The 11,945-nt window shown below is 40.1% G+C and overlaps 1 protein-coding gene and 1 pseudogene across 3 annotated transcripts; both read left to right on the top strand.

The window, feature by feature from the left end:
* The first annotated feature begins 4,751 nt into the window (after positions 1-4,751).
* On the top strand, positions 4,752-4,864 carry LOC122231569 (annotated as a pseudogene).
* Positions 4,865-5,750: 886 nt separating this feature from the next.
* Positions 5,751-11,945, top strand: LOC102964463 (membrane-spanning 4-domains subfamily A member 4D-like). Of its 3 annotated transcripts, XM_042958441.1 has the most exons (8): positions 5,751-5,941; positions 8,252-8,339; positions 8,631-8,800; positions 9,141-9,275; positions 9,456-9,512; positions 10,097-10,228; positions 11,262-11,363; positions 11,826-11,945. In XM_042958441.1, the coding sequence occupies exons 3-8, from the start codon at positions 8,681-8,683 to the stop codon at positions 11,913-11,915; spliced, it is 636 nt and encodes a 211-aa protein (XP_042814375.1). In that variant the 5' UTR covers positions 5,751-5,941; positions 8,252-8,339; positions 8,631-8,680; the 3' UTR covers positions 11,916-11,945. The 3 variants fall into 3 exon arrangements, with proteins under 3 accessions (XP_042814375.1, XP_007092092.2, XP_007092090.2); XM_007092030.3 differs by lacking the exon at positions 8,252-8,339 and having other exon boundaries at positions 9,141-9,239; XM_007092028.3 differs by lacking the exon at positions 8,252-8,339.

The raw sequence follows: 11,945 nt of genomic DNA, 5'->3' as shown, positions 1-11,945 counted from the left end.
AGGTATTTTCTTCATATAGCATGCTTCACAAAATTTTTATAGTGCACTCTAGAACTGGAGTTGGAGCTCCAGTAAAAACATCTTTGTGGGGCAGGAACTCCAAAACTAATGGCTAATGCGTCATTTCAGCCTCATTGATGGGGTTCAACATATTTTAAGGCAAAGTATCCAAATGGAGCAAGCTTGCAGGCTGGGACCTTCTGTTTCCTCTCAGAGTGATTTGACGTTACTTATTACGTTACGTACTAGCCTTTCTAACTCGCCTTAATAAGACAGAGGTCACAACGTTCTTCAGCAGCCAAGACACAATGTTAAACGCTTATTAATATCATGTCTTTCCTGCTCAAGGTTTAAAACAGTTCCATTGTCTAATGTCTTTCATTTGGCATAGCGCCCATGTTTTACTTTGAAGCTTTATGGGTGGGAATTGCCTATGGAATCATAAAGATTCGTCCTTCTACCTGATCTTCCTGGCCAACACACCCTCTGTCAGCAAGAGAAGTGCCAGGTTGTAAAGAACAATAGTATCAGGGGACACAACTATGGATGTTCAAGGAGGAAATCCAGACACCTACCAGGGCCAGTCGGGGCCAATGCCTTTCCCTCAGGAGGCACAGACCAATCTGCAGAACTTCCTACGGGGGAGCCAGTCGTCCTGGGGTGGTTCATGTTCCCCTAAATTAGCTGTAGGTCAAAGTTACAGGAAGACCTAAGAGAAGAGTGTGGAGTGATCACAGTCATTCCCGTATCCAGAGGACAATGGGGGCGTCATCAATAAGAGGCTGCGTGTACCATTTAGTCCAGTCTCCAAAATGTCCTGGATTTGAGAGCTCTGAATTTAAAATTTAGACGCTTACACAAAAGTTTCTCCAAATTATAAGGAGCTCCTTCAAACAGGAGGCAATTAATTTGCCAAGAGTAAAGTTTATTTCTCCTAACTCAGAGGCACTTTCTCATTTGCTGGTTGAGCCAAATCATGATTGGCTTGATGATCATTTGCATGTGCATTATGGCCAAAGCCTCCTTTTCTGTGTTCTGCCTCTATGCCTGCAATTGAAAATTCCTCCATTTTCCTTGGGGAACCAATCTTTGTAATCACTTCGATTTTTCTAGCAGTTAGACTATGTACATGTTCTTAATATCTGTTTCATGTGTTGTTTTTGAGCACAGAATTTGGGGAAGCCTATTGAGAATTAAGAACCATTCAATGCTAGGAGAGAAGACTACAGATGATATATTCATAGACTGACTCGCTTCACTCTATTCTTATATGAAGTTAATTATATCTAGAACTGTCTATTATGTCAGGAAAGAAAATTACAAAAAAAAAAAAAAAGAAAAAAAGATGACTAGTTCCTCTATGGTTTTGGAAAATTAAGAGTCACAGAATAGGTCAATCTATGTTTCCAAAAAGACCAAGCTGTCTCAACTTCTCAGGTGTCTCTTTGCACTGAGTTGAGGTTCCGGAATGATTCTTTCCCCCCAAACTCCCTAGAATTCTTTTCTGCCTTATACAGGAAAAATTCCATAGTGGAAGATAGCAAATTCTTCCACAACTTTTCAGAATGTCAATTCACGGTGCTTAGTTCTATTTTAAATGTAGGGCACACATGTGTAATCATTTGTCAGTTTAAAGAATGTGAAATAAGAACGTGCTTTCGGAATCTCTTTCAGATATATGTCAGCCTAGGATGAACACTGTGAATGCCATATTAACAGGAGTATGGCTCATAGTCTTTGCTGCCAGTTTGGGCAGATTCATTTATGACATGCAAAACATATTAGATGATTTGCTCATTGTTATAAGGATTTCCTGGTCCAGTGAAATAATTTCCTGGTATTTTTCCACATACACAAAATGACTTCCAGAATGTATTCTCAATACAGGTGGCAGAAATGCACAGATTATCACTGAAAGGCCACTTGAAGTAAAAAAATCAGGGCCTTGACCCTGAATGAATAAATTTCTCTGTGCTCTAAGTTATTGTCATGCGAAGGCATGCGTACCAGGTAAAGCTAACTAAAACCTTTTTTTAGGCGAGAGCAGAATGAATGTCAATGAATTCATTCAGTGAATTTGATGCCTGTCCCTGGAAGGTAAGCAATGAAAAGTCTAGATGTTTTGTTCCTTTCAGAACGATGATAGACAAAGCCCACGATTCTCTCTACAGACATCACATGGAGCCTATGCTGCCCTGATACACTGAGGACATAGTCAAGATTACTATGAAGTTCAAAAGCGTTGTTAAGATACCCCAAATTACATAAGCTTCAATAAAGCAATCTTTGCAAATCAACAGGCTTTCTTTCATGTTAGTGATGTCAGGAAAAACACATAATAGGAGCTCGTGTCACTGTGTGAGTGTAACTACAAATTTGAGTGTCTGTATGATATAGTGGTTAATTATGCTGCATAGTCACTTAAGTTTGCTCTGTAGAGGAAGTCAGGGTGGGACATTTTATCACTGATGAGAGTAGGTCAATCATTTATGAATGAGAGCAAGCACGGTCAATGGCAAAGCTCATTTTGCTCAATCCTGTAAACTTTTTCTTCTTTTTAATGTTTTTTTTTTAATTTATTTATTTTGAAAGACAGAGCACGAGCAGGGGAGGGGTGGGGAGAGAGGGAGAGAGAGAGAATCCCAAGCAGGCTCCACGCCGTCAGCACAGAGCCCAATGCGGGGCTCACACTCGTGAACCGTGAGATCATGACCTGAGCCGAAATCAAGAGTTGGACACTCAGCCGACTGAGCAACCCAGGTGCCCCCCGTAACCTTTTTCTATGCAGGATTTTAATTGGCAGGGGATTATTATTCTAAGGCTCATCTCCTTTGTGCTTGAACTTGCCATCTGGGGGCCTCTGCATCTAGTTACCAGGGCTGTCGCTATGATGTGACCTCAGTGAAGGTCTGTGGTCCAGAGACTTGGAATGTTTTCTGGGACATTCTCTGCCATTTTTATATTTACCTCATTGTTGTTAGCCATATAAAGCATATTAAAGTCCTGAGCCCCTGTGTCGTGTTACACATCTGTGTGAGAAGCCCCTCGTATTCAGTTTTGCCCCTAGGATCCACGTGCATAAGATTAGACTGGGTACACATTGAGGAGGTGTCTAGGTAGGTGTAGGTATTTGTATCAGAACAAGACAAAAGTAACCCGAAGAAGGATCCACAGGACATTGGGAGACCTAAGGCCACGGGCAAAAGGCATACCATATGCTCCTCTGTTGTATGTCTTGATTTCTCCACAGATGGCAGTTGACTTGTCCTCCAGGGAGCATGGACCCTCTATAACATCTCCATATCATGATTATGATGATGTGGCTTCCCAACCCACTTAAGTTGTTTCATTTATCTCTTCAATGAGCAAGTCTTGGATTTGTTCTAGTTTGTGTTCTTGAAAATATATCCACGTCTCCATAGCAAAGAGGGCCTAAAGTGTCCTCAGAAATATGGGGGTCACAGGTTTTTTAAAGCTGACTTTGTTACAGTCGCCTACTCTTTCCATCAGTGGATGACCATTGAACATAAAAAATTAAGTATACAATGCTTATGCCATAAGGACTGTCATCATGTCAGAGCCTTCTTAACAAGAAGAAAGAGACTGTTGGAAGTCTGTTGGAGATTTAAGACGCTGGTCTGCTCCTGCAGAGCATGTCTCAGGACCACTGATCCGTACAATTTCTGGAAAGTCATTCACTTCAGACCACACTGTGAATGCTATTTGGAATTATGCAATAGGCCATCTGTGCCACAGTGTGATTTTTCTGATGCTTTCTCCACAGAATATAAATAGCAATGAACTATAAATAATTAAAAATAAACCCTGTCCTTAACATCTTACCTTGTAGTAGGCTCCCCAGTTTCCTGGGTCTTTGGACTTGGACCCAAATTATACATTGGCTCTCTGGGCTCCAATTGGCCAATTGTGGAACTTGGGACTTCTCAGCTTCCATAATCACCCATGCCAAACCTTTGTAATAAATGCCATTGCCATATCAGTGCATCCTATTGGTTCTGCTTCTCTAGAGAACCCCGATTAATACAAATAGATCTGTATCATGAAAAGAAACTGAATTCGTAATTGAAAGGCTTGTCACACAGAGAAGACTGGGGGGAGATGGCTTTGCTCCTGAATTCTATCAAACGTTCAATGAAGAAATAATACCAGTATTACACAAATCCTTTCTGAAAACAGAAGAGGAAGAAAACCAATAGAGCTTTTTAAAAAATGTTTATTTTTCAGAGGGAGAGAGAGCACACAAGTGGGGGAGTGGCAGAGAGGGGTGGGGGGACAGAGTATCTGAAACAGATTCTGTGCTGACAGCCCGATGTAGGGCTTAAACCCACAGACCATGAGATCGTGACCTTAGCCGAAGGCAGGCACTTTAGAGGTTATTTTTGAGGCAAGCAGTAACCAGCTCTCCCACCCCCCCCAAAAGGATTTAAAATATCATAGGAAAATAAAATATGGATATATTTACATGAGCTTAGACCCATATATCCTTACCAATATTAATAAATTAATCCCAGAAATATGTATAAAAAAAGATACTTCATAACCAAACTGGTTTATGCCAGGTGCATAAGATAGTTTTACACCTTTGAATACAGCATAAAGGAGAGAAACCGTATGGTCATTACAATAGGTGGAAAAAAAGCTGTTGAAAGAGGTGAACTCCTTTCATAATAGAGCTTTTCAGCAAATTAAGAATATATTGAAAAATCTTCAGGTTAAGAAAAGGCAGAGCAGGGCTCACTTCAGCAGCACAGGTACTAAAATTGAAACCATTTACAGAAGATTAGCATGACCACTGCACAAGAATGACATGCAAATTCACGAAGAAAAGGCAGAGCATTCCTTTTGATGGATTCAAAACAAAAGCTAACAAGAACAGTGACACTTAACTCTTTTATACAGCTGTTGCCAGACCCAAGGATAGGAAAAGAGCATCTTTTCTTCCCCTTAGAAGCTTTACCTCAAATGCTTATGCCTTGCAGGAAGCGGGGTGGTGGTGAGGAACAGTGAGATTCTCCATCATTCATGATGGGAACCCATGGGCAAGTCCCATGCAAGAACCCAGAGAAACCATAGAGTCAAAAGGATGCCATATTTCTTCTTTCTTTCTAAGTTAAAGGATAATTTAGCCAAGGCTATAGAATATGCAAAATCTCCCTTATATTTTTGGATAATATAATTCCAGAGATATGGGCAAATAGCACATTACTCCCATCTCTGGGTTTCCTGGCTTAGGCTCTAAAAATATTGAGTGCTATTTTCCCATAATGATTTGTCAGGCAGTAGAAATGGGAGTAAGAAAGCTAAAGTGACTATAGAAGAACTATCATTGTTAACCAAACATACAAAGTATAATCTGGAAGCAAAGAGGGTAAAAATCCCATATTTATGTAAAAATCTCATATTTTTTATCCAAGGTGAGGACTTCTATGGACAAATTAAGATTTAATTGTAAATCAAAATATCGCCCCAAACAGAGAGCACATGTTTCTTTCAAAAGGTCTTTGGGAGGGGGTGGGTAAATACGGATTGAGATTTGCCCTCACAATGAGAAAAGAGTGTGCAAAGCTTTGGCACTCAAAACTGTGGCTATCTGAACAGCAGAGATAAAGGATTATCTCTGTCAACATGATGCAATTTACCCCATCAGAGAAACCCATCTGCAAGAAATACAGCACAGAAAGACGCCTTTTAGGGTGAGGCTTCATTATCTCTTCATACAACAGGGAGTTATGTCTTGTTGAGGAAAACCTACGTATACCAAATTCCCACAGCTTATAGTCCCTGATAGGGACACAGATCATATACTGCTTGATGCTCTGGGGAACTTCCTTGGAAAGACTCTGAGACTGACTCTTTGGACTGATGTTTCCAGGTCCTGTACGGATATCTAGTTAAGACGCAATGCAGTTTGGGGACAGAGGTATGTATTTCTCTTTTATTCTTATTTTAGTGGCTATTCCATCGGCCTGTAAGGGGGCACTAGTTATCTGAGAAGGACATAAATGTCTAAGGGGATTTTTTTCCCATAAAAAAAAAAAAAATGCTTGACTTTCTAGTAGCAAACTTAATGGTACAATTTTATTTTTAATTTTTTTAATGTTTATTTTTGAGAGAGAGAGCACAAGGGCATGTGAGGGGGAGGGGCAGAGAGAGAGGGGACAGAGGATCCAAAGCAGGTTCTGTGCTGAAAGCACAGAGCCTGATGTGGGAATCGAACTCACAAACCATGAGATCGTGACCTTGAGCTGAAGTCAGACACTTAACCGACTGAGCCACCCAGGGGTTCCTTAATGTTATAATTTTAAAGACCCATAGAACCTTTTCAGATTGTGCTTTGAAATTATCTCAGCCATGTAATCATTTTCAAAAGAGAGAAAACAAGTGGTCTAAAAATCATATTCTATCTAGAATTTGCAACACAGACTACTTTTCCAGTGTTCCCCAAGTCTAGCTAGCTAGTTCTTTTCATGCTGCATTATCCAATTTTTTGTTACAAATGATTACTTTTGATATTTTTTGTGAATAAAAGAACTTTGATCCAAAAAGGAGATATTCTTGATCTGGAATGATCTTATAATCTTTACTCTTGCTGAGAAGAAGTATATGGCATTGAGTGGGCAATCAGTTCTAAAGACTGCTTTGTAAATCAGGAATCATTGAAAAAATATTTTTAAAAATGTTGACTTTACCATCATGAACAGTGAGTCACAGTCTGTTCAGAGAAACATGATATTTTTGCTTCAGATATGATTAATAATAAGGAACAGGATTAAAGCTTTTGTAAAAAGCAAATTAGTGAAGACAGTATCATACTATTTATAATGTTACAAGATGTAAGAAAAAATACACATTTATTTCCATACTTAACATAGATACTCTGTTGGTAATAACAACAGAGATGATCAGTGTGAGAAGACAGTGTTCAGTAACTATCATTGAAACAAGGGTAGGAATAAAGTCAGAATATCATGGAACAATTCTATATAAAAGATTATTGGTCTGCATTAAACACAAATACTTCTATTTCCACTTGGATCCTTAGGCAAATCTAGTGTCTAAATACTAGTTTTCTTTGTGCGTGGCTTTTCCCCATCCATTTTCCATTTGAAAGTAATTATTCAGGATGCCCCCCAATAGTAGAAAATCTCCCCAAACTCAACTGTTTAAAGCCTAGTGTTGAATGGAAGCCTTACCAATAACATAAACAGTCAATTAACAAATATATTTTATGTTACATGTACTAAGTACTACATTCTTACAGTAAAGTAAACTAAGGGAAATGTTACTAAGAAAATCGTAAGGGATAGAAAATACACTTACAGTACTGTACTGTAAAAATCCACATTTAAGTGGATCTGTGTGGCTCAAAACTGTGTCATTCAAGAGTCAACTTTATAGTGTTTTTTTTTTCTTGGTCAATCTCCTAAGAATAAAAGGCATTAATTTCTGTAAAAGAACCATCAGATTTTATAGAACTTAATAAAGGTAGGTAGAAGAAATATCGGTTTTATCACTACTGTTTTAATATATTTTCCTGATAAGTTTGAACATACCTGTACACCATGCAGCTAAAACTTTTTATAGTGAATCCTAGAGGTGACGTGAAATTGTGGCTGCATGGACCATATACCAAGATTCCCATGATCTCATTTCGAAAAGATCTGCACACAAGACAGAGTATCCATTGCCGTCATGATGAAGATAGCAAAGATGATACTATTTTTTGTTTATACTCAGGATGGTCCCTGTGTTCAAATAAAGAAAGATTTCTTGGTGTCAGAGAAGGAAAGCCTTCCGAACGTGAGCATTTTTGCTTAACATTTCTGTAAGCAGATCACGGGTGGAAAAGTGAGGATTTGGGCTTAGGCAGACACGGTTCCAAGCCACCTAGCTGGCTATGCCAGTGCGGAGCCATATGGTCCCTTCCGGACTTTCTGTGAGTTGTGCCTAGTTTGTATGGTGACTTAGAGGTAGGAAGAGGAAGCAAACTCGGAGTCTAAGAACACGCATGCTGCATTGTGGCTTCTTGAGTCAAATGCCGTTTGTTCTCAAACTTCAGAAAGAACTTCCTGAACCCAGAGACCAGGCAATAATAGCTCTGTCAGATACTACCTAGGAACAGAGGTGTAAATGAAAGAATTCTGCACAGCAAAATAAGGAATCAAAGTAACAAATATCGTCTCTCCATGGGGCCGGAATACCAGGACTAGTGGGCGATATGTATTTTCAGCTTCAGGGCTGAGATGGCCAACGTTGTTTCAAGACAGAGGACCCATAAGACACACGCACCCAAGCTAAGATTCTCAGCTTCCTATAATGTAAGCGTACGTTACTTACTCAGCCTTCCTGAAACTCAATATAATAGAGAGTATGTCAATCTGAACCGCCTGAGGTACATCGTTAAACTCTTAATAAGTGTCAGATTTCCCACCCTTGAGAACTGAAAAAATTACAAGTGTCCTAATTTCTTACATTTAGCACCGTACCTGTCTTTTACTTTAAAATATTTATGTGCGTTAACTATCGCATGGAATCAAAGAGACTAATCCTTTTACCTGATCTTTCTGGCCAACACATGCTCCACTTGTGTTGTGACTCAACACCCCCAGTGGGGTGAGCAACAGGGTTGTGAAGAACAACGGTACCAAGGGACACAACTATGGATCTTCAACGAAGAGATCCAGCCATCTACCTGGGCCAGTCGGGGCCAATGCCTCTCCCTCAGGAGGCACAGAGCAATGTGCAGAATTTCCTAAAGGGGGAGCCAGTTATTCTTGGGGTAAGTACAATGAAGGTCATCTAAGGATTCTGAGGTGGCTCACATTCTCCTAAATTCGCTCTGGGCCAAAGCCACATGATTACTTAAAAGTGTGGGGTGGTCACAGTGATTCCTATAACGAGAGGACTATGGGACTTTTAAATAAGGGACCGCATATACCATTTAGCCAAATCACCAAAGTGTTTTATATTTGGGAACACTGAATGTAAATTTAGGTACTGATCATGGAATCCCCAAATGAAAGTAGTCCTGAGTCATTTACAACCTCCAAATGCGGGGCAAGTAATTCAAAGAGTAAAGCAAATTCCTCCTAACTCGAAGGTACTTTCTCACTTTCTAGGTGAGCCAGATCATGATTGGCCTAATGAATATTTGCCTGTGGATCATGGTAAAGGTCTTTCTTTCATTCCACAAACTACATCTATTCCTAGAGAACACGGTATATACCTTCATTTTCCTTTTGGGACCAATCTTTGTAAGTAAATTGGAATCACTTTGATTTCTGTATTAGTTAGAGCTTACGTAAAATCCTTAATAGTTATCTATCAGCACAAAATTTAGGGGAAAGTATTGAGAAATATTTGGTGTTAGGAAAAAATACTATAGAATGAGAATACATTCACAGACTAACTCATTGAACTTTATCTTTGTACAGTTAATTATATCTGGAACTATGTCTATTGCGTCTGGGAAGAAAACAACAAAAAAAATGGTGCGTTTACCTACAATTTCAGAAAATTAAAAGAGGCATAGCATAAATCAGCCTTCATTTCCTGGGGTGCCTAGGTAGGTCAGTTGGTTAAGCATCCAACTTCAGCTCAGGTCATGATCTCAGGTTTGTGATTTTGAGCCCTGCATTGGGCTCTGTGCTGACAGCTCAGACAGAGCCTGGAGCCTGCTGCAGGGAGATTCTGTGTCTCCCTCTCTCTCTGCTCCTCCCACTCTCTCTGCCCCTCCCCTTCTCTGCTTATGCTCTCTTTCTCTCATTAATAAATAAACATTAAAAAAATGTTAAATCAACCTTTGTTTCCAGAATGATCAAGCTGTCTCAGACTCCCAGGTTTTTCTTTGCCTTGAGTTAAGATTCCAGAATGATTCCTTCCCTATTCCCCCATAGGTCATGCTGTCTGTGTCTGGCTCAGATAAGAAATTATCCAATAGTGGGTAACAACCCTGGGCATAATTTTGATGAATTCCAACTTTACTTACATTTTAAATATAATGCATACATATGTACAATCATTTGCCAGAGTCAAGAGGGTAAGAACAGGGACTCCGTTTCTGATTCTCTTTCAGATCTGTAGCAGCCTTGGAACGAACACGCTGGCTGCCATATTGGCTGGAGTGTCGCTAATAATCCTTGCAATCAGAACGGAAGTCTCCAGTCACTTCTTATCAGAAACAGTCTTAGCTCGTTATTTCTTAATTGTAAGTATTGAAAGACCTAGTGGAAAAAATATCTCCTGATATCTATCCACATATATAAAATTCCTTGCAGATGTCATTTTCATCCCAAGGGAGCAAGGGGGGGAGGGGCGTGTGACGCCTGGGTGGCTCAGCCAGTTAAGTGTCTGACTTTGGCTCAGGTCATGATCCTATGGGTCGTGGGTTCCAGTCCCACTTTGGGTTCCTCACTGACAGTGTGTACCTGCTTGGAATTCTCTCTCTCTCTCTCTCTCTCTCCCTCTCCCTCTGGCCCTCCCCAACTCATGCTCTTTCTCTCAAAATAAATAATAAAATAAGCTTAACAAAATTTTGAAAACAAAACCAAAAAACACAAGTGGGTAATAGGGCATAGCTTAAAACTGACAAATCACCTGAAGAAAGATGGTCAGGGCCTTGACCCTGAGTGAATAAATATCTCTGTACTACACATTATTGGTGATGTTAGGATCTAAGTACATCAGGTGAAGCTAAGTAAAACCCTTACTTTAGATAAAACCAGAATGGGTGCCAATGAATTCAGTCAATGATTGTGATTGCTGTCTTCATCAAGGTAAAGAGGAGTCTAGTTGTTGAGTCCATTCAGCACAATGACAGACAAAGTCCAGGATCCTTTCAAGAAAGTACGTTCAACAAAACCGACACTGATCTACTGATCATATGATGAAAATCACTATGAGCTACAAAGGGATCTTAAAACATTCCAATTTGTAGACACCTCAAGAAAGCATGGTTTGCAAATGAGCAGGCTTTTTATCAGTGGGTTATGTCGAGGAAGAAAGTGGATAACGGGATCTCACTTCATCTGTGTGAAAATTATAAAGGAATGAAATTGCAAATTTAGGAGTCTGTAAATTAGAGTCATTACGGGTATCTCTGCCCAGATTTTATCTGAAGGTGGGGCCAGACTGGGATATTTTCCTACCCTGGGTTATGAAGGAGAGTGTGCAGGGTCCACGGCAGGCCCTCTCTTTCTCAGGCCTTTAATCTTTTCTCTCCGCATGATTTTAATTTGCAGGGGATTATGATTATGAAACTGATCCTCATAATCCTGGGACTCATCGTCTCGGTGTTGCTGTCTGCATTTGGATGCAGTGCTGTCTGCTGTGATGTGACCTCAGTGAGTTTCTGTTATCCCGAGGACTCAGAATGTGTTTTAGGGTATTCTCCGCCATTTGTACATTTACCTCTTTAAGTTTTACTGAACAGTTCAAACCGTAAAAAACTCTTAAGCCCCTCTTTCATGTTCGGAGCCCCTCGCACTCTGTTTTGCCACTAAGAGCCGCCAGCGTTAAGATTGACCCAACACCTATACTGACAGGGCGGAGCTTGCCTGGGATTTTCATTCTGTCCCTCTCTCTCTCTCAAGATAAATGAATAAACTTTAAAAAAAGAAGAAGAAGAAGTAGATTGGACCAGGCATTAGTGGAAGGTTGCTTGGCTGGACGTAGACGTTCATGTCAGAAAGAGTGGCCCCAAAGAAGGTCTGCACGTTAGGAGAACTAGGACCAGGGACAAGTGAAACGTCATATCATATCATGAAATGCCATCTACTGTGTTGTTGTTTTTTTTTCCTCCACAGGTGGTTGTCGACTTATCCTCCAATGACTGTGGAGTTGCCGTAGCCTCTCTTTACCATTATTATGATGACGTGGCTTTCCAACATGCTTAGTTGTTGGAGATACCAACTTTTGAACCATTC

The sequence above is a fragment of the Panthera tigris genome, chromosome D1, assembly GCF_018350195.1.
Source record: "Panthera tigris isolate Pti1 chromosome D1, P.tigris_Pti1_mat1.1, whole genome shotgun sequence".
In the NCBI taxonomy this organism is placed as follows: domain Eukaryota; kingdom Metazoa; phylum Chordata; class Mammalia; order Carnivora; family Felidae; genus Panthera; species Panthera tigris.
This window is presented reverse-complemented; position numbering and strand designations above follow the sequence as displayed.